The sequence below is a fragment of the Sus scrofa genome, chromosome 9 (genome assembly GCF_000003025.6).
Source record: "Sus scrofa isolate TJ Tabasco breed Duroc chromosome 9, Sscrofa11.1, whole genome shotgun sequence".
NCBI classification, from domain to species: Eukaryota; Metazoa; Chordata; class Mammalia; order Artiodactyla; family Suidae; genus Sus; species Sus scrofa.
Genome location: NC_010451.4, coordinates 102,155,196 through 102,178,791, shown reverse-complemented (window position 1 = coordinate 102,178,791; position 23,596 = coordinate 102,155,196). Strand labels below are relative to the sequence as shown.

Here is a 23,596-nt window from a genome sequence, read left to right as displayed (position 1 = left end):
CCTTTCTACACATTTAATTGGTGCCCTAAATGAACTAGACACGATGCAGAATCATGCACTATCATTAGACATAGTGCTTTTACTATTTTAAGACTTGGAAAGCACTCTGGTGATTTTACAGGCATCCTGTCTGGCACCTATGGTTGTCTGGAAGAGAAATCTCTGTTAAGTCTGGATTCTTTAGCAGTGGGGTCAGCTGCTAAAGCAATAGATTTGGCTGTGAGTTTGGCCTGAAAAACAGTAGTATCAATAGGACAGGGGCAGATTCATCTTTGGGGAGCCCCAAGCTTACACAGTTTTGGGGGAACCCATTAAGAAAGACAATGTAACATTTCAAATGAGCTTCAGGGCTTATTTAAGCTTCACTTTCTTCAGCTTCACAGCAAATCCACCTCTACTGCATGAACAGCGATCAGGTTTCCGGTAGAGTGCCACACACTTGGAGAACACATCTGAAGCTATTCCAGGAATGTACAGACCTTAGGAGCCATGCACTTCACAGTTTCTGGGGTGTGTATTTTCCACTGATTGGAAGGTGAGTCAGACCCTCTTGAAAGGCAGGGGCCCTCAGCGGAAAGCCTGGCTGTTGTTCTACAACAGAGACTGCAAATGGGTGGGCTGTGGGCCAGTCTCAGTCTGCAGATGGTTTGTTATGCTGGTGTTCTGTCTTCTTGTTTAGTGTTTCTTAAAAATGTGAATTAAACTTGTCAAACTTTAAAAACCATAAAATTTCAGGAGTTCCCATCATGGTGCAGCGGAACGGATCCGACTGGGAACCATGAGGTTGCGGGTTCGATCCCTGGCCTTGCTCAGTGGGTTAAGGATCTGGCGTTGCCATGAGCTGTGGTGTAGGTCACAGATGCGGCTCAGATCTTGCGGGGCTGTGGCTGTGACTGGCAGCTGTAGCTCCAGTTAGACCCCTAGCCTGGGAATCTCCGTATTCTGTGGGTACGACCCTAAAAAGCCAAAAAGACCAAAAAAAAAAAAAAAAAACCCATAAAATTTCATATAAAAAGCTGATTTCTTTTTCTTCCTTTCCTTTTTTTTTTTTTTTTTTTTTTTTTTTTTTTTTTTTTTTTTGCCTCTCTTGGAAACTGAAAGACAGTTCCACAGTGAACTTGGATTTGACAGAATGATAGCTTTAGAGGAGGAATGTGCTTGTTAGTCAGCCTAGGCCCCACTTGGCTCTCTTCATGTTCTCATACTTGCCCACCTGACATTGGAGACATTTGGTCCACGTCCAGGCCAGGATCCTTACTTGCCTGGCCCTAGTGCTGCTCTGTCCCTGCCCTCATCCCTTTGGTCTCTGACTTCTAATCTTTTTGCTGTCCTAATGACCTTTCCTTTTTTTTTTCTTTTAAATAATCAGCTGTGCATTATTGGTATTTACACGTCATTCTGTTAACTATATTGTTTTATAACTGTTTTGGCTTTTTAGCTTGCACTTGGCCATTCTCGGACTAGTTCATAGAGAACACCATATATTTACTGTAAATATCTCAACTTTGTGCTTGATTTCACACTCTGTGTCAGCATCTTCCTTTTTCTAAGAGAGGATTTTAACAATAGATTTAACTTTTAAAACTTATATTGGAGAAAAAAATGGTTTGGGAATTTTAGTTCTCCTGTGGACATCAGTAGGAACTCTTCACAGGACTAGAGTTGAGAACTGTTTCCTTGGGTTGTAATTTCCTTGATGGCAGGGTTGTCATAATCCTATTACTATTGCTGTGTACAACTCTCTCTTCCCCCTAGTGCAGGTATTGTATTATGTACAGAGGATTTTTTAGGCCATTCATTTTGGACTTTGCATTGCTGTTCACTAATGTTGGCTTCTGCATAAACTTGGGATTTTGCATGAAAAAAAGTTTTATAATTAAAAGAAAGAAATGTGATGGAATTTACTAGTGATTGATACCTTTGGTATCAATTTGGTATTGGTGATTGATATCTTTTTTGAAAAAAATGCTTAGTATCAATCAGTGTAGCAAGCAACAGAAATGTACTGCCAGTTCATAAATCATGTAGTCAGCTGTCAGGCAAATACCAACTAGATTGTCTATAAGAGAATTCAGTTTATTTGGGTGAAGAAAGTCAACAGTTTTTCCCCTTGTAATTTCACTTCATTTAGATTCAAATTTCAGAGAAATCCTTAAACTTATACTTTGAAAAATCTATAAAAACTGCAGTTTTAAAAAATCAGGTTAACATCTGGTACATGAATACTGCCAACTAAAAACTGGCACTAAGTTTAGAAAATGAAGCTTTGAGATCCCTGGTTGTCTGTCCATGTGTGCATTATGTATGTCTTTACCTTTGGATAGTATTATCAAAATTAATTTCTAAAAGAGCTCAACTTAATTTGCTTTAAGGAAATTAAGCACATACATAAATTCTCAAAAATACAGAAGATTAACTGGCCAGAAGGAATTTCAGGTTCATATGAACTGGGAAATATCAATATTAAGTTAATATCTGGTTTTAAAGTTTGATTTTTACAATGAATAATAATAATTAATATTAATAATTATAATAATTAATATCGACATGGTTTAATAATAATAAATAATTATTAATGATAAAAATAATAAATATCAGCATGTTTTTGGGGTCATCAACATTAAGTACAATACCTTTATTGTACCTAGGTTTAATAGATGTCAAATAAGATCTTCTTATATCTGTTGCATATTTGTCAGAAAGAAACATAGCTTGGTATGAGGAAATTGTTATAAGTAAATAAATGTAAATGAGGCAAGAGCCTTTGGGTGAACTCTTCAGGAATAATTGTTTTAGGAATATCTACTTAAAAATAATCTTTCCAGGAGTTTCCACTGTGGCACAGTGGGTTAAGAATCTGACTGCAGTGGCCCCGGTTGCTGTGGAGGCATGGGTTCTATCCCCAGGGGCCTGGTACAGTAGGTTAAAGGATCTGGCATTGCCTCAGCTGTGGCTCAGATTTAATCCCTGGCCTGGGAACTGCCATATGCTGCTTGTGTGACAAAAAATAATAATAAATCTTCTTAGATATTTGGTAACTTGAAATTTTAGAGTTGAGCTAAATTATGTTAAATGATGGAAGTTTATTGAATAGCTAGATTTATTTCCAAATAACTGAAACATTACTGAATGCTTTCTTTTATAGAGAAACTAAAGGTTTAGAACTATTAATAAACATGTTTGGTGCCACACTAAAGTATTTTCTGTAAGAAAGCATGTTTTTAGAAATTATTATTGGTATTTACATTTGCCAATCTAAAAAATGCTAATGGAAAAGACAACTGGAACTTCTTAGTTTTCTCTAGAAAGTAAGGTTTTTAAAAGTTGAGGATTCTAATTTAAATATGTAATTTAAGCTACTAGAAATAAGGGAAGGACTTCAGTATACAGAAAGAAAGAAAGATGTATATTTGCAGTAAAGAAGGCATGAGGAATGGGATTGCATTTTATTTAAGGAAAAGAAATTTCTCTTCAAGCTGGTTGTTTCTGGATTAAAAAAAAAAGGGGCAGACTAATACGTAAAATATGATGGAAAGTTTGTGGGAAAGGAACCCTGAGAAAGTGTTTTTTGTTCATGGTCAGAAGTGGCTAAATTTAGAATAAATTTAACTGAGTAAATGAATTTTAAAAGTAAGCTGGTACAAAACTTGAATTTGGCTTTTCTTTCTGTTAAGAGGACATTTTTTGTGTGTGTGTGTGTGTGTCTTTTTTTTGTCTTTTTGCCATTTCTTGGACCGCTCCCACGGCATATGGAGGTTCCCAGGCTAGGGGTCAAATCGGAGCTGTAGCCACCAGCCTGTGCCAGAGCCACAGCAACGCGGGATCCGAGCCGCGTCTGCAACCCACACCACAGCTCACGGCAACGCCAGATCCTTAACCCACTGAGCAAGGCCAGCGATCGAACCCGCAACCTCGTGGTTCCTAGTCAGACTCGTTAACCACTGCGCCACGACAGGAACTCTAAGAGACATTTCTTAAAATGTCGAATGGCTTTTGATAATATTTTAGGTTTCTTTACCTTTTAAATGATCTGATATGTATTTGTCTTTGAAATCTTTTATTGTCACTTTGGCTAAGTGAGTAACAATTGTTTCCCAGTGACCGATCTTCTTATCTGACCAATTGTTTTAAAACTTTTTGTCATTTTTTGACAAAGCTTCCCACATCAAATTCTAATGAAGTTCCTTTGACCTCTAGCTAACTTTGGGATGCTTCAAAGGGCCCCTGAACTACCCCAAAGAGAGATATTAATTAGTCTCATTTGGTATGTTAAATTACATGGGAAGTATTGTCAAATGAGTAATAAATCTTAGTTTATATTGTATGGGAAGATGTTATTAATATAGATATTCTAGAAATTATATAGAATTCCTAAAAATATGGTATGTCCTGAAAAATGTTATCAGTCATAATTCTAGTTATTATCTTAAAATATTGTATGTCACAGCAGTAACCAAGTTTGTCAATTGCATTGTAATCAGACTTTAAATGTGCCTTCTCAAGTATTTTTTCCATTATAGACAGTTATAGTTTTATTCTGATTCCTTTGCAAAAATGTTTCCTCTTCAAGAAGATTTATTGAAAGGACTTTTTGAAAAGTACAAGTTTCTGAGTGTTCAGTCCATAACACCGAACTGGGTAAGAAATTAAGCTTCATAGAAGTGTTAACAAAAAGGATTAGTTACATAGGACTGAGTGAACTGGTGACTCTGGTTATAATTTTTATAAGTTTTATGGAAAAATTACTGGTTTTAATCTTCATTTTCCAGATATAAGGAAAGCCTTCTTCTCAAGTTAATTATTACTTTCATCATTTTGGCAAATTATACCCTTGTAAGCGGAATTGAAACATTTACTTTTTCTATCTGATTGCTCCAGATAGAAAGTTCCCAGCAGCTTTATCAGGTAAATGAGAAAGACTACACCTCCTAATAGGTGGAGGAATCTCAAGGTATTTTGAGGACCTTAAAAAGGGAGGAATTCACCTAAATCCCTAAGGTGAGATCTGTAACAAGCCCTTGGCATGACTTTCCTAGCCCTGAGAGGCCTTTTAAAAGTGTAGTCAGAGACTCCATATAAAAGTTCCAGCAAAGTGGAGTTCGTGTTGTGGCTCAGGAGGTTAAGAATCTGATACAGTGTCCATCAGGATGCCGGATCAATCCCTGGCCTCCCTCAGTAGGTTAAGGATTCAGCATTGTTGCGTGGCTGTGGCTTAGGCCAGCAGCTGCAGCTCCAATTTAAACCCTAGCCCAGGAACTTCCATATGCTGTAGTTGAAGCCATTAAAAAAAAAAAAAAAAAAAAAAAAAAGAGTCTACGTATTCAGTTGTATATATATTTTGGGCCGCACTCATGGCATATGGAAGTTCCTGAGTCAGAGATTGAATCTGGATCCTTAACCCACTACACCAGGCTAGGTATCAAACCTGCATTGCCACAGAGACGATGCCAGATTCTTAATTTGCTACACCATAGCACTTAAATAAATCATCTTATATAAATCATCAGGTCATTACTGAGAGCAGACCTATTTTGCAAACAAATTAGTCTTAATTTAGCTATATTTGGTAGAAATGAGGGTGACTTTAGAAAAAAAGATTGTTTCAGTGAACATTAAATTCTAGTTTTGTTAACTGAGGTCTGCATTTATTGGCTAAGTCTTGTTTCCCAGATAGATGCTTGCTGTTAAATTGTTTAACTCAATTATTGAAAGGACTCTCTAAATTTGTTTCTGAAGCATATCTCAGTAATGTATCTTTGGATGAATATCAGATGTCCATTACCTGTAACCAGGGTATTATGCATGCTGGAAAAGACATTTTTTAAAGCACTCTCTCCAACCTAGATGGACAGAACCTCATCAGGTACTCTGCTCTAGCTCATGCCAGTGAAACTGAAGGAAATTGACTCTTGGATTATTATTTCCTCTTAGAAAGGGCCCCTGCTCTGGACTGGTCTATAGAGATAACTGCTGACCTCACACTTACCTTAAAATGATGCTCAGAGGAGATACTACACTCATGCCAGGATGAAAAGCCAACGTCAGGTGTAGACAGCTGACCTAAGATGCTTGACCTAAACTGTATGATCATTTTATATATAGTATTTTTTGACTTCTTGGGCCTTTGTATATTAATCAAATGTTTTTCTACCATGGGCATGATCCTCTAAAGTTCAATCCAACTGTTGGGTATATGGCCAGTTTCCAGTGTCTAGTACTTCTGGGTTACCTTGGTGGATTTCTCCTCTCCAAGGCTCTGATTGGTTGGCCCTAGGGAAGTTATGGTTCTGTTCAGGCCACTGTTGGTATTACTGGATGGGAATCCCATCACTCAATCAATCAGTAATATCTTCTTTGACCCTGGCGATTAGTATGAATTTTCCTTTAAAGTTACTCGAGCCCAAGCAGAGCAACAAGTAAAATTTCAACCAGAGCGTATGACCTCCCACACTTATGGAATGGATTTATGTGGTTAATACCAGGCTATGGTCATTTAAGTTTAAAGGCTCCCTTATCATGGGAACAATTAAATCATACTAAGGATAACCAGCCTGGTAACATTAAGAAACTGGGCTGGGTGTCTTACGGACAATGCTAGTATCTAATTTCTCTTAAATATAATGAATGGTACAGAACAGACTAAGTCCAACAGACTAAGGTATCCTGGACTGCACCTAACAGAAGTTCTTGACTTAAATTCTTACTTATGATCTTTCTAATACTGCTAACTAATATTTGTATATTGCCTGTTTTAAAATACTGTTTCTTGCATTACCAAATGTGTGACTGAGCCTCTGATAAGATGATGACTTGGCAACTTGAAGCAGTTGACCAGATGTATATAGTTCTATATGAGCTTAATGATTATAATAGTGTAACTCTAGTTGTGGGAAGAGGCAACAGGAGGGAATTTTTTTTTTTTTTTCCTGGACCATAACAGACTAGTGAAACAGGTGGTCCAGAGACTTTGGACTACTGTTAATAAGGCCTAGTTCAATTATAGCATATTGAGTGGCCCAGCAATGAAATCCTCACCTGACCTAATTCTTAGCACCATTAAATGAAATGGTCATGAAATGCTTCCCAAACCATAGTTGAAGTTACGACCATGAGGGGGCCCTGCCAACTAAGTATTGGCACATGCCATCTGCCATCACTAACCGTCAGCATCCCCTGAAAGGAACCCAAGGTGGAGAGATTAGGAATGAGGCTCTCCATGCTCTGGGAAAATTTGGCAAAACTGGTCTTCAGATAGGTATTTTCAGAAGGTTTTAAGAGCCCAATTCTTGTATCTCCTCCTAACTAGAAAAGCACTAAAATCCTTTGTGGTGACATCTGTTCCTCATGTCTAGGAGCCAGCTTCTGCAAAGATGTGTGTCTGCCTGCAGGTATCCCCCACAACCCTTCACTAAAATCACATGTAATACTGACCTCTCTCCCTACCTCTTTGGAGCAGTTTCTAAGAGTGCTCTGAAGTTCTGTCTTCTGGGCTATAGTCCTCATTTTGCCACAGTTAACTCACAACTTTCCCGTGTAGCATTTTTTTTTTTCAGTTGACAACACACAGCCTATATAGTTGGAAAAAGAAAATATTTTTGGATATATATTTTATTTGACAGTGTTTTAGAATATCATACAGTAAACAAGATTTCTGTAAAAGTTAATTTATCCATAGTGGTGCGTTTCATAAAAATAGTTGCTCACTTACAGTCTTTCTGTGACTATTAATACATGTAATTATATTTATAGAGATACAGCTGTACAGGGTAAATTCACAGCTAACACTACACAGAAATATTATTTGGAATGGGGTTTAGATGATGTGCTGTCTTCACAGGTTATGGATTACAGCTGCATAAAGCAATTACTGCACAAGTGGTAGCTGTGAACTGTGCAAATTAGAGTTTATGCAAGCGTAATCTCAATTTTGTTTTTATCCTTTTGTAACACATGGAAAATAAAGGTCAGAGGATACAGTACCGGGACGTGCAGCTACACTACAGAAGCATTGTCAAAACTGGATTCAATAAATTAATGGCAAACTATACTGGATTTCTAGTCCAGGGGGAGAAAGACTAATTGAGATTAAACCAAAAGTACGGTAAACTGCTACATGTGTTTGTGCTTTTGTTTATGATGAATGGGTTTCATTTTTGGAAATTGCTTTTACAAGCTGCAAGACTCTTCACTTGAGGCATTCAACCATATTCTCCGCTTGTCAAACAACTGAACTACTCCTGTGCCTGACAGAAATTAAACAGCTAGAGCTCAGGATACTGCAATTACAAAGAGAGGAAAAGAGGTGACTGAGGGAAGCTATTACATATGACCTCCTGTGATGGACCTGATCTCCCTGTTTTCACTTACTTCAAGCTCAGGAAGGTAAGGCCTAGTTGTATTTGTACTCCTTATAAGGGGCAGACTATGGGAAGGATGAACCCTCATTCATTCAGGTCATATTAAAGAGAAACTTTCCTCTGAAACATTTGCCTTTTAATTTGTAGAGCTACAAATAAGTTTGCATGGATAAACTAACTTAAGATAAAATTTTACAAAGAAAGATTAAAACAGTGGAGAAAAAGGCAAGCCTCAGGATTTTACTGGGGGGTCAGCCATGGACAAGAAAGATAAACAGAAGCATCTGGACAAAAAAGGAAACCAAATGAAATAAAGAATAAGATAAGCAGAAAGGAATGCTAAAAAAGATCCATGTTCTTTAATGAAAATAAATTGGTCATAATTTTTTAATATTAAGAGATTCATTATAATCTGAGAAATATAGGAGAAATACTTTGCCTCTGCTCTATCAAAGTGAAAATGAAGTAATGGAAAGAGGATTTTTAAAAAGACAAGGTGAAATATGGCATTGCTGTCAAAGAAGCTCCTATCTCTGAGCCTGAGTCAATAGGAAAGCCTTCTCATAAAGGACCTGCAGCTTTGCCAATCTCAATTTAATGAATTGTGGTCCTTCAATTATATATTCATATTTTAGATGAAAACCAATTAAGATCTATTAGCTAAACTGCAAAATTCTGACTTACCACAAACTGTTCCCTAGGATACAATTTTTAAAACTTTTTTTTTTAACCTACCACTCAAAATGTACAGAAACGTGATTACAGAAATGGCAGTAAAAATGGCATCACGCCAATGACTTCACTAGATTTCTAAGTCGTCCTGCAGTATGCAGGGAACTTGCTGCTAAGACCAGTGAGGGATGCCACGAGTGAGCCAGGGAAACATGTCATGGGCGAACAGTTCTAAATGTTTCAAAGAAACCTTTTAACCCCTGTCTAGATATGTCAAGAACAATTTATTTACAATTCTTTAGATCATTTAAAACATATAATCTTGTCTCAGTTTCAGCTTGCTCCGTGCAGTTTGATTTTTTAAGGCGATATTCCAGTTTGTGATTGCTCTTAACTTGTCCAGTTTCTTGATATAAAGTTTGGATGACATCCAAATCCTTCATGCAGTGGGGGGAATTTTTTTTTTCTTTCTTTTTTAAACTAAAGCTACACTGCACTCTCTGTGGTGTTCTTCACGTTATTTTGGTTCTTCCATAGCTGCCAAAGCGCCTGCGGTGGAACCAGGGGCTTTAGGATCAGTTTTAGGTCTGCATGGAGGCTGTACCACCCATGCTTGCTGGACACGTGGGACTTAACGTCAGTGCTCCCAGGCCTTGGTGCCTCGTGGATCTATGTGTGTGACAGTGAAAATAAATTAAAAACGCCGTGAGACGGAACCTAAGAAGAACGGCCTTCAGGCGTTGAGGCGGGGCGGCAGGCTCATCTGCCTGTGGCTGAGGCGCCAGGTTTGAGGACCCCGGTAAGCTTGTCGGAGCCGGGCACCTTCCAGGGCCCCGGCGCCACGGTGGCCTTGCGAGCTGGGGTGCCTCCTAGGGCGCGTGCGCCCTGCCTTGGCCCCGCGCGCGTGCCCGCCCTGCCCTCGGCCTCCCGCGTGCCCCCGCCGCCCCCGCCCGGTCCCGAGAACGCAGGCGCTGCCCCCGGGCCTTCGCGCCGGCAAGACTCAGGCCCCCCTGCGGCATGCGGCCCCTCTTTGCAGCCCGCCCGTGCAGGGTCTGCTGCGTCTGCAGCCACAGGGCCGGGCGCCCTGGCCTCTGAGGAGGGCCTGCCGGCCTCCAGCCGCCCCTGGCCACCGGGCGCCTCCTCGAGCCTCGGCCGCGCGGCCCTCTGCGGGCTCGCTGAGCGCTCACTCTGCTCCCCGAGGCGCTGCTTCTTCTGGCCACCGGCTGAAAGCTCCTTTGGTTTCCTAACGTCTTGTTCCCTTTTGATATCCCAAGTTGGGTCTGGGCTTATCTGGTGGGAAGGGTCGGAGGGTGGGGCTGGATGTGATGGAGAGAATGGAGAGAGGACGTCCTCCAGGGAGATGCCTACTTCCGGCAGACCTGGGGAGGCGGCAGCGGGAGAACTCCAGGCGCTGGGTTCGTCTGTGGGGCAGGAAGCACAGGCGTTAGAGGTACGCCGCGTACGCTGTCCATGCGCCCTCGACCTCCCTCCGCGGGGACCAGAGCGGGTGGCCAGGGGCGGCTGCTTTCCAGGTCCCAAGCTACCACCACCCCCACCCTCACTGCCAAGAGGGCAGCTGACCTCATCCCTGGGGGTGCTATGTACCCTGCCTTCTTTCACCCACCCCTTTACCCCTTTGGTCATTCAGGAAGGGCTTCACCTTGGCCCTTTCTAACTTTCTGGGGTGTCGTCAGGTCTGACAGTCCTATATGGATATTTGACTTGGCGGCAGGTGAATCAGTGGTTATCATGTGTACATATATGCATGTGTATTACCTGATGCAGTTGAGAAAAATACAGATTACTAGGTGGTCAGACCCAGAGATTCCAGTAGGATATAGGGCCCAGGAATTTCTGTTTTTAACAGGCACCCACCTAATTCAGGAAATGGTAGGAGAACCAAGTTTTGAGAAAGACTAGTGTGAGTCATTTGGAAGAAGTTGGGGGAATGACTTTATCAACCATCAAGTATCACTCAAGGGATAATGTTTAGCTACCACCAGATACAGAATTTGAATAGATGCACCTAAAAATGTTTGTTTGCCCAGGGGCAGAGAGGTGAGTAGCTGAACCAGGCTGGAGGGGAAGGAGGAAACCTTGTGAGGTTTTGCCTGCAGATATTAGAAAATTTCACAGGAAATTTGACTTCATGAATGGATACCCTTTAGAAGCTCTTTCCCTTATATCTATATCCAGTTTTCCTTTGAAGTTATATTGTTAAATCTGTGTTCAAGTATTCAAACAGGCAATATAAAGCTATTGAATGCTCAAACTTAATTGTTAAAATACAAATTACTTTATCCTACAGGAATTGAGGTTACACAGAGACAAGATGGCAGAGTAAAAGAATCTTGAAGCTCACCTCCTATCGTGAGTACACCAAAATTGCAACTGCTGAATAACCATCGATAAAAAAATGTTGGAATCTACCAAAAACGGGTATTCTGCATCCAAGGACATAAAGGAGAAACCTGGAGATGGTAGGAGGGAGGCACTTGCAATATAATCAAATCCCATACCCCCCGATGGGTGACCCACAAAACTGGAGAACAATTATATTGCAGAAGTTCTCCCTTAGGAGTGAGAGCTCTGAGCCCCATGCCAGGTTCCCCAGCTAGGGGTCTAGTACCAGGAGGAGACATCCCCAGAGCATTTGGCTTTGAAGGCCAGTGAGGCTTGAATGTTAGGAGTTCCACAGGACTGGGAGAAAGAGAGCTTCTACACTTGCAGGGTGCACAGAAGGTTGTGTGTGCACCAAGACCCAGGGCAAAGCAGTGACTCCGAAGCAGCCTGGCCTGATCTAACTGCTCTTCATGGAGGGTCTCCTGGGGAACGGAGGTTGGTGGTGGATGGAGTGCTCTGACTCCCTTTGGGGTCATAAAAGCTGGTGGCAGGTATATGGGGGAGGGTTCATCTCTCTGAACTCTTGCTAGAGGCAGACATCTTGCTTGGGTCATTAGCACCAAGACCTGGTCCTGCCCAACGGCTTATAAGCTCCAGTGCTGGGACACCTCAGGCCAAACAACCAATAGGGTGGGAACAAAGCCCCAGCCATCATCACACAGGCTGCCTAATAAAGACTTCCTGACCTACATCCACCTCTAGACAGGCCCCTTGACAGGGCCGTGCCTACCAGAAGGCCAAGACCTGGCTCTACCCAACAGTGGGCAGACACTAATCCCTCCAACCAAGAAACCTATACAAGCCTCTAGACCAGCCTCAGCCATTAGGGGGGCAGACACTAGAAGCAAGAAAATTATGATCCTGCAGGCTGCAGAACTGAGTCTGCAACACAGGTCAGAACCTACCCTGGGACCAGCTGGTCCTTGGCCCTTGGGTGATGAGAGGAGAATGCACTGCTGGGATACACAGGACATCCCCCACAGAGAGCAACTTCTCCAAGGTTGAGAAACATAACTAAGCTACTCCAAATGTGTAAAAATACAAATAGAAACTTAAACAAAATGAGATGGCAAAGGAATATGTTCTAAATGAAAGAACAAGATAAAACCCCAGAAAAACCACTAAGTGGAGATAGGCAGTCTACCCAAGAAAGAATTCAGAGTAATAATGATTATAAAGATTATCCAAGAATTCAGGAAAGAATGGATACACAGCAAGAAGGTAAAAGTTTGTTTTTTTCAGAGAGATAGAAAATATAAAGAACAACCAGAGTTGAAGAGTACAATAAATGAAATGAGAAATAACTGGAAGGTCACCATCACCCTGATATTAAAACCAAAGATATCACAAAAGAAAATTACATGGCAGTATCACTGATAGCAAAGGCACAGAAATCCTCAACAAAATACTAGCATACCAAATCCAACATTACATTAAAAGGATCATACACCATGATCAAGTGGTATTTATGCCAGGGATGCAAGAATTTTTCATTGAGTCAATGTGATATATACCACATTAGCAAATTTAAGAATAAAAACCACATCTCAATAGACAAAGTTTTTTTGTTTTTGTTTTTGTTTTTTGTTTTTGCTTTTTAGGGCTGCACCTGCAGCATATGGAAGTTCCTAGGTTAGGGATTGAAACAGAGCTACAGCTGCCAGCCACAGCAATGTGGGATCCGAGCCATGTCTGTCACCTACACCACAGTTCATGGCAATACTGGATCCTTAGCCCACTGAGCAAAGCCAGAGGTCGAACCTGCATCCTCATGGACACTAGTCAGATTCGTTTCTGCTGCAGCACAATGGGAACTCCAGAGACAGCGTTTGATAAAATTCAACATCCATTTATGATGAAAACTCTCTAGAAGGTGGGCATAGAGACAACCTACCTCAACATAATAAGCAGCTAGCTTCATTCTCAAGTGGTAAAAAGTTGAAAGCATTTCCTCTAAGATCCAGAAGAAGACAAGGATGTTCATTCGCACTACTTTTATTCAACATAGCTTTGGAAGTTCTAGCCACAGCAATCAGAGAAGAGATCCAAATTGGAAAGGGAGAAGTAAAATTGTCATTGTTTGCAGATGACACGATACTATACATAGAAAATCATGAAGATGCTACCAGAAAAATACTAGAGCTCATCAATGAATGAGTGGAGTTGCAGGATACAAAATTAATACACAGAAATCTGTTGCATTTCTATACACTAACAAGGAGAGATCAGAAAGGGAAATTAAGGAAACAGTCCCACTTACCATCATATCAAGAAGAATAGAATAGAATACCTAGGAATAAACCTACCTAAGGAGGCAAAAGACCTGTACTCCAAAAACTGTAAGATGCTGGAAAAAATTGAAGATGACACAAACAGATGGAGAAATATGTCTTTGGATTGGAAGAATCGATATTGTCAAAATGACTATACTACCCAAGGCAATTTACAGATTTAGTGCAATCCCTATCAAATTACCAATAGCATTTTCCACAGACCTATAAAAATTTTTAGATTTGTATGGAAGCACAAAAGATCCCAAATAGCCAAAGCAAACTTGAGAAAGTAAAACGAAGATGGAAGAATCAGCCTCCTTGACTTTAGACAATACTACAAAGCTACAGTCGTCAAAACAGTATGCTGCTGGCACGAAAACAATGGAACATGACAGAAAGCCCAAAAATAAACCCACACACCAGTGGTCAATTAATCTACAACAAAGGAGATAAGAAGATACAATGGAGAAAAGACAGTCTCTTCAATAGGTGGTGCTGGGAAAATAGGACAGCTACATGCAAAAGAATAAAATTAGTACAGTCTCTAACACCAAGCACAAAAATAAACGCAAAATGGATTAGTGACCTAAATGTAAGGCTGGATACTATAAAACTCCTATAGGAAAATAGAACACTCTCTGACATAAGCCACAATATCATCTTCTCAGGTCCACCTCCTAGAGTAATGACAATAAAAGATAAACAAATGGGACCTAAGTAAACTTAAAAGTTTTTACACAGCAAAGGAAAGTGTAAAGAAAAATGAAAATACAACCTACAGAATGGGAGAAAATATTTGCAAATGATGTGACTAAGAAGGGATTAACTTTCAAAATATACAAATAGCTCATACAGCTCAATATAAAAAAAAAATCCAAACAATCCAATTGAAAAATAGGCAGAATATCTAAATAGACATTTCTCCTAAGACATACAGATGACCAAAAGGCACATGAAAAGAGGCTCAGTATTGCTAATTACTAGAGAAATGCAAATCAAAACTACAATGAGGTGTCACCACACACTGGTCAGAATGGCTATCATTAAAAAGTCTACAAATAATAAATGGGGGAGAGGGTGTGAAGAAAAAGGAATACCTACACTGTTGGTGGGAATATAAACTGGTACAGCCACTATGGGGAACGATATGGAGGTTCCTTAAAAAGCAGAATTTCAAATGATCCTGCAGTCCCACCTCTGGGCATCTATCCAGAGAAAACCATAATTCAAAAAGATACATGCACCCTAATATTCATTGCAGCACTACTTACAATAGCCAAAACATGGAAGCAAACTGACAGATGAATAGACACTGTCCACTGACAGATGAATAGATAAAGAAGATGTGGTGGAATATTACTCCACAAAAAAGAATGAAATAATCTCATTTGCAGCAACATAAATGGACCTAAAGATCATCATACTAAGCGAAGTAAGACAGAGAAAGATAAATGTCATATGATGTCACTTATATGTGGAAACAAACCCCCCAAAAAAAGATACAAATGAACTTATTTCCAAAACAGAGACTCACTGACATATAAAACCGAAGGGAAAGGGGAAGACAAGAGATAAATTATGAGTTTGGGTTAGCATATACACACTACTATATGTAATATATAATAGATGACCTACTGTATAGCACAGAGAACTATATTCAGTATTTTGTGATGACCTGTAGCAGAAAACATTCTAAAGAAGAATAAAATAAATAATATATGTAAATATACAATAGTATCTATAATATTTAATATATATAAATATATATAAACAATATGTATATTATATATATGAATCACTGTGCTGTATAGCTGAACTCAACATGATATTGTAAATCAACCAAACTTCAATAAAAAAATGAAAATGTTAATTGTTGTCTTGTTTTTTAATTCTCTCTAGTAGGTCTGACATTATAGAAAGCCTGGGACTAAAATAAATGATTCTTTCTAGGAAGCTGGATTTCAACATTTATTTGGGATTTAATGTCTCTCTAAGAAAGGATCTCAGACATTTTACAAAACATACAAATTAGAATGGTAAAAATGAAGAAAAAAAATTTTAAGCCAGGTGGAAGGAGGACAGATATGTTTGGAACCTGAGATGAATTTAGTTACTGCTATGAGCACTAACATTACCCTTGAGTTTCTGGCTAATAAAGCAAAATTAAAGCAAGGAAGTTCAATACAATGATCCCTTGATATTTATAAGGACATGTCTCAAGGCCTTTGGAAATCCTCAGATTTTGGAATATTATTCCAAAGCTTAACTGTTCTCCAGAGAATTGGTAAATGGTCATGTGTGAGGAACAAAGAAGCCACATTGACATCTGAATGCTGGTGAGTGGCAACAAGTCACCTTCACTAAGTAAGAGTTTCAGTCCCACACACCAGCCTCAGTGCATGTGATTCAAATTCCTGTCACTACCACACAAGTCAGAGACTATCATGGTCCCTACACATACACAGTCTATAAATGTTAAGGGTCTACTTTATTTAAAAGTAGAGGGGAGTTCCTGTTGAGGCTAAGCAAAACCAAACCCATCTAGTATCCATAAGGATGTGGGTTCGATCCCTGGCCTTGCTCAGTGGGTTAAGGATCCGGAGTTGCTGTGAGCTGTGGTGTAGGTTGCACATACACCTCGGATCTGGCGTTGCAGTGGCTGTGGCGTAGGCCCGCATCTGTAGCTCCCACTTGACCCCAGCCTAGGAACTTTCAAATGCCATGGGTGTGGCCCTAAAAGGACAAAAAAAGAAAAAAAAAAAAAAAAGGAACAGTGGGTAGCTAAGTTCCAGTAATTCTGGATACCCACAGAATATCAGATAATAAAAACTTCCTTCTTTGCTGTGAAATTTGAATGGAGTATTTAGAGCACAACTTTCTCTTCCTTCTTTCCAAAGACTGGTATCCATTATCATGTTTGCTTGTAAGTGATAAGTCCTAGAAAAGCATCAAAAGACCTGGAATCTACTCCTGCCTCTACATTTACCATTTGATCCTCTGAACCTCAATTTCTCCCTTCATAAGGTAGAGATAAAATGTTTACCTCATAGAAGTGAGGCATGCACTTTCAAAGGGAAAAGCACCTTGCAATGAGAGAGTTATGATGATTTGCACACATAGTTGAGCAAGATTTTTCTTCTCTGCCCTGGTGGCTGTCTACTAATGGTCTGGCCACATGACCTAGCATACATGCAGGTGAAATTCTGGAGTAAGTCAGTCATTCCCATATGCTGTGTTTCCCAGTGTGATTTTGCTCTATCTTGGGTATCTCTGGTTACCTCCAGGAATATTCTGAAATCTTCAAATGCAAATATTTTCAATGAAAATTCAAGTATATTTTGCTCCTCACTGGATTAGAGCTTTTAAATGATACAAATAATAGATGGTGGAAACTCCACTCATATAGGAAGAGTTGCTGCCTGAAAAAGTTAAAAGTAGTCTTTACAAGGCCTCTCTAGAGGCCTTTTGCAACAATAACCTCTGACTTGTACCAGGGTAATAATATTTCACATTTTAATAGCTCTTTCCCCACCATGACATCATATATTGCAGAGTCAAGCAGCTGGCCTCATATAACTTCTGATATATGTGGAGGTTGATAGTATTCACACCATTTCCTGAAGGAGGACATGAAGCAGCGAGAGGTTAAATAACTTGACCAAAATTACAAAATGGGTCAGCCTGGAGAAAAATGCTGGGTTTCTTGACTCTTTTCACTTCAAAAACTATTCTAAGATACTACCTTGCATACAGAACCAAAGCATACGAAATGGACATGCTCAGTGGACACTGAGGAGGCCAACAGGAACTAGACCCTAGCACTGATCAGAATATGTATCATTTCCAAACATCTTAACAATAAACTAGAAGATATAATTAATCAAAATACAAATAGAGAAAAAAAAATCCTTTTCATCATAAAAAGAGATTGCAAGCGTTTGTATATAGATCATCAAATACTTAGGGGGGAGAAACTGAAAACTAAAATGTTTTAAGCTACCACTGATTAATAATATTAGTCCAGTATTAAAATGAACTAGATCATAAAGTGATTTAAAGATAGGGATGGGGAGTTCCCATCGTGGCGCAGTGGTTAACGAATCTGACTAGGAACCATGAGGTTGCAAGTTCGATCCCTGCCCTTGCTCAGTGGGTTAAGGATCCGGCATTGCTGTGAGCTGTGGTGTAGGTTGCAGACGCAGCTCGGATCTTGCGTTGCTGTGGCTCTGGCGTAGGCCGGCGGCTACAGCTCCGATTCGACCCCTAGCCTGGGAACCTCCATATGCCGCTGGAGCGGCCCAAGAAATGGCAAAAAGACAAAAAAAAAAAAAAAAAAAAAAAAAAAGATAGGGATGTACACATGTGGTTCCACATTTTTCTTTTTTCTGGGCAAGAATTTTCCAGTTCACTACCAAACATGGTGTCCACAACAGGCACAGCCTGCAAAGCTCCATGAGACTTGAAGGGCAGGCAGGAAGCAGCCCCTCCCTCACCTTTCATCTGCTTGTCAGGTGACATGGACTGTGGGGGCAGGGAGAGCCCTTTTGTAACATTTCAAATTCTAATTTGCATGGAATTTTGACAGTGAATAATCACAAGAATTAACCAAATTCTGTTCTGGTTCTTTCCAACCTTATTTTGCCGCCCCCCAACGCCTGCCTTTCTCTTTTTTCTTCCTTGAACCTGGGCACTGGCTAAAGCATGTGATCGTGTTCCCTTCATAGTCCTTGCCCAGGAGAATGAGCTTCACACATCTTTCCATCTGGAGATGTTCTAACTAGAATTAGAAATCACAGAGATGCATCCTAGAAAGACATAATCCCAGCACGTGCCTGCTGGGATTCCTGCAGCCCCTGTCCAAACATCATCCCCTGGCCAAATGGCTGAAATCAGAAAGGAAAAGTTCTGTTATACTGAACTGGCCTCCTCCACCTGCCCTCTCATCCTCGCCAGAGTGAAACTACTCTCTTCAAGATCACCCATGAGCTTTCTGCTGTCAAATCCAGAGGATGCCTCTCGTATCATCTAAATGCTTCATCTCACTGCATTTCTCACAGCTGACTGCTTCCAGAAACAGGCTGGGCTCCAGGCTTCCATGACACGCCATTCTCTCTTTATCCCACAGCGCTTGCAGGTCCTTCTCACTTTATGTTATAGGTTCCTCTACTTTTACCTGCCCTCTAACTGTTGGCATTTCTCAGGGCTAAGTCTTAAGTATTTTCTTTCTTCATAGTCTGTTCTAAGCGTTTTCATCTACTTATTGTGCTTTTATACGACAACCAATGTTTCTGCTAAGCTCAGTGCTACTGGCTCTGTGCTGATATATCCATCTGCCTCTATCTCTACTCAGACAGATCAATGACATCTTCGATGTAACAAGCCCCAAATGAAAATCTTCCATTGAGAGTCTATTTTGTGCTCTTTCCTTATTTTCCCATCTCAGTGAATGGCACAACCATCCCTTGGCTCCATCCTTGACTCCTTTTCTCCCTCCCCTCACAAATACAATCCACCTGCAAGTCTCATTACTCTAACCTTCAAATTTACAGGGACTCTATCAACTCATGTTCCCCTTCACTTTCATACCCAATTTCAGCATATGGGGAAGTCCTGGAAGGATGCAACTCATGATGAATCAATCCCAAGGCAATAGAAATAAAAATGAACAAACCAGACCTAATTGAACTTACAAGCTTTTCACAGCAAAGGAAACCGTAAACTAAACGAGAAGACAACCTACAGAAATGAGAGAAAATATTTGCAAGTGATGCAACTGACAAGAGCTTAATCTCCACAACATACAAACAACTCAACAATAAAAAAACAACCCAATTGAAATGGGCAGAAAAGCTAAGTAGACATTTCTCCAAAGACATAGAGATGGCCAGTAGGCACATGAAAAGATGCTCAATATTCCTAATTATTAGAGAAATGCAAACCAAAGTTACAATGAGTTACCACCTGACACTGTTCAGAATGACCATCATTCATAAGTCTACAAATAACATGCTAGAGAAGGTGAGGAGAAAGGGAAATATCTGCACTCTTGGTGGTTGTGTAATTGTTACAACCACTATGGAAAACTAAAAATAGAATTATCACATGATCTAGCAATCCCACTCCTGAGCATATACCCAGACAAAACTATAATTCAGAAAGATACATGCACCCCTGTGTTCATAGCAGCACTATTCACAATAGCCAAGACATGGAAACAACCTAAATGTCTATTGACAGATGAATGGATTAAGAAGAAATGGTACATATATACAATGAAATACTAGTCAGACATAAAAAGAAAATAATGACATTTGCAGCAACAAGGATGCAGCTAGAGATTATCATACTAAGTGAAGTAAGTCAGAAAGACAAAGACAAATACCTTATGATATTGTACGTCAGATCTAAAATATGGCACAAATGAACCCATCTACGAAACAGAAACAGACTCACAGATACACAGAATACGCTTGTGGTTGCCAATAACACAGGGAGGGAGTGGGATGGACTGGGAGTTGGGGTTACTAGGTGCAAACTATTACATTTAGAATGTATAAGCAATGAAGTCCTACTGTATAGCACAGGGAACTACATCTAATTTCCTGTGATAGACATGATGGAAAAGAATATTAAAAAAAAGAATGTGTGCATGTGTGTGTGTGTGTATATATATATATATATATATATATGCATGTATGTATATGTATATGTCACTCTGTTGTATGGCATAACATTGTAAATCAAATATAATTTTAAAAAAGAAGGCCACAGTGTTGATATTGTTAATAAACCCTTGGGGATACTGGTCAAGATAGGAAATTCAAAACTGAATTTCAGTATTCAGATAGCAGGAGTTAAGTGCAGTGTATCATGAACCACACACCCTCCTCTGAGTTCAGAGCCCAGGACAATCATCCAAGTCACCACACCCAAGGAATGGGTCTGCCAAACTCTGTAATAACCCACTCTTTTCTTTACTTCTACTCTGACCTACCTCTGGTGATTCTCCATGTAGCACCCACAACAACCTCTTTGAGACATAAATTTTAACCACTCTCTTGCTTAAAACTTTTGATGGATTCTTACCACTCTTAGAGTAGAATCCAAAATTCCTAACATGATCCACAAAAGCCTGCATCATGTGGCCCCTGTCAGCCTTCCCAGTTTCATCTCCATTCATCCCCTAGTCCCCATCCACACTGGTCTTTGTGCAGTTACTCAAATGCACAGGCTCACTCTCCAGCCTTATGTCTCTGCTGACTCTTCTGCCCAGAAGGTTCTCCCCACAGTGTTTCACATGGCTGGCTCTTTTTTCATTCTTTAGGACTCTTAAATGTCACTCCAGAGAATCCCAACCCACGGTAGATGCCCTGCTCTCCTTGAGAGATCTTGTCTTTATTTCCTCATAGTGCTCATAATTTTTGTGTGTGTGTGTCTTTTTTGCTATTTCTTGGGCCACTGCCCTGGCATATGGAGGTTCCCAGGCTAGGGGTCGAATCGGAGCTGTAGCCACCGGCCTACACCAGAGCCACAGCAACGCGGGATCTGAGCCGCGTCTGCAACCTACACCCCAGCTCACGGCAACGCCAGATCAATAACCCACTGAGCAAGGGCAGGGACCGAACCTGCAACCTCATGGTCCCTAGTCGGATTCGTTAACCACTGCACCATGACGGGAACTCCGTGCTCATAATTTTTAATTACATATTTGTCTGCTCATTTGATGAACATCAGTCTCAACTAGTAGACTGTAAGCTTCATGAGGGCAATGACCACACTGGTCTTATTTAATATAGTGGCCTTAATACCTAATATAGTGTTTGACACAAAAACACACTCTCAGTGTATATTTGACAAACAACTAAATCTATTCCACAAAGAGAAGTGAAAGGCTTGAAACCAAATGCCTTCAAAGGGAAGAGGGTGGTGAAATGATGGTATGTATTTGAAGTGGGAGAGGAAAGATATAACTTTGGGGGAAGAATGCAGAAGGAGGATGCCAGGGACTGAAAGTACATTGGGAAGAGTTGGTATCACAGGTTGCTCCTAGGGTAGAGGGGACAAAGAGAAGCTCTGGATCCAAGAACATCTGACTTAGCAGATGTTCCTTCCCTTAGTAATCTTAGCAGCCATAATGATGTAATGACATTGCATAAAGGAGCTTTGTGCCTGGGGAATCATGAGTCAATGTGCCAGTGAATTTCAGAGTCACCCACGGGTAAGATAAACCCTAAATATCTTATATGCCCTCGGGGGAGAAGCAAACCCCTTTCTTAAGTTAGGGCCAAGTTTACTGCCCTTCTGATTGTCAGCTCTAGCCAGTTTGAATCTCTTCAGATGGATTAATACATAATTACATATTATTAGTACACTATAAAAATGTATATATGTACATGAATTACACACACACCACTCATTCACACACACACCATTATCTCTGAGTTAAAAGATGTATGACCTCTTAAATTATCTTTAGGAACCTAGCAATATTGAAAAATGAAATGTTCTCTTTCACTTCATATGCCCGAGATTTAAAAGGAAAAAAAAAAAAAAAACCCTTATCTGCTGTGCTTCAACAGCTTGTTTTACTTTATGCAATATAAACCAAGTGACAGTAACCAGAAGTGACCCACTCGGAATAAACTCCTTATTGTGGTAAATAATTATCTGCATTATTGACTTTCCCAGGTGGCTCTTACCACCAGCAAAAATCTGTAGAGGAGAAAAATGCAACTCAAAGCAAAGATGAGTTCACTTTATTCTGTGCTGAAGGCTAAGGGAGACCCCTTGGACAGAGGCCAGGGATTGTGGCAGGGAAAGAGGGACTGTCTCCTGCCCCACCCCTCACCTGACAGCCTTAGGGCTTCCAGCTCAGGCTGACTGTTCCCCTAAACCCCGAAAAAGAGTACCTGCACTTCTGTCAGTTGTGGCTGGGATCCAGAGCTGAATGGCCTTTTGGCTTAGGATGTTGAAGAAAGTAAGGATACTATTACCACCACTGATATGACCAATAATGGCAATAGCTAACATGAAGCTAACATGGATTGAGCTGCTTCCTAGGTACCAGGCGCTCTTCTAAATCTTTGAAATGTATTTACTCACATGTAAATGTGCATACTTTGCAGATGGGGAAGCGGAGCGTCTAAGTACCGTGTTCAAGGCTACATACTTGGGAGGTAATGGAGCAGGGTTGAATGACTTTCTGAATTGGGTGGGGTTCTACAAGTTCAGCTGAAACACTGTCACTAGACTCTTAGCTGTCTATCAGCTCTTGTGACTGAACAATGAGCCTCATGTCCTCTGGGGCAGTATGACAGAAACCCATCCGAAGCTAGCTTTGGAGGCAGACCCATTGTTATTCCAAATGGAGACTTTGAAATGCCATTTGCATTTGAACCTTGGACACAGAATGACAGTCACCACAGTTAGGGTGTTGATTTGCAGAAATGCTGGATATATAAGCTGGTACCAGAGAATAATGAAATTAGATTTCCTAAGGGTGGGAATAATATTATACACTTACAAAATATTCCAGAGTTGCCACTGTGAAACAGTGGGTTAAGAATCCTACTACAGTGGCTCAGGTCACTGCAGATGTGCAGATTCAATCCCTGCCCCAACACAGTGGGATGAAGGATCTGGCATAGGTCACAGCTGTGGCTCAGATGCAGTCCCTAGCCTGGGAAATTCTATATGCCATGGGTGTGGTCATAAAATTTAAAAATAGATAAGTAAATAAAAGTCCCTTACAATGTCCTGAATTGAACTGAAAGTACTCATGTTGCAAACACTTTTACTGCTTGAATGAATAAAATTTCTGCAGAGATCTATGGCTTTGGGGAGTGTTAATTCTTATAAAAATCTTTCCTGTTGCAACCTACAGTTGGCTGC

General features: G+C 40.4%; 1 protein-coding gene and 1 long non-coding RNA gene across 14 annotated transcripts in view; one reads left to right on the top strand and one right to left on the bottom strand.

Annotated features, from left to right (window-relative positions):
* The window catches only part of MAGI2 (membrane associated guanylate kinase, WW and PDZ domain containing 2), a 1,324,507-nt gene continuing 1,308,503 nt past the window's right edge, over positions 7,593 to 23,596 (bottom strand). For 9 of the 13 annotated variants that reach the window (XM_021102528.1, XM_021102530.1, XM_021102529.1 and 6 more), the window contains one exon: positions 7,593 to 10,450. In XM_021102528.1, coding sequence (XP_020958187.1) covers positions 9,789 to 10,450 — 662 coding nt within the window. In that variant the 3' untranslated portion in view covers positions 7,593 to 9,788. The remainder of the gene's footprint in view (positions 10,451 to 23,596) is intronic. The other 4 variants (XM_021102536.1, XM_021102539.1, XM_021102540.1 and 1 more) reach the window with 2 other exon arrangements.
* On the top strand, positions 9,692 to 12,987 carry LOC106504985. The gene is made up of 2 exons (XR_001299006.2): positions 9,692 to 9,828; positions 11,338 to 12,987. It is a non-coding gene; the product is annotated as an uncharacterized LOC106504985 (long non-coding RNA).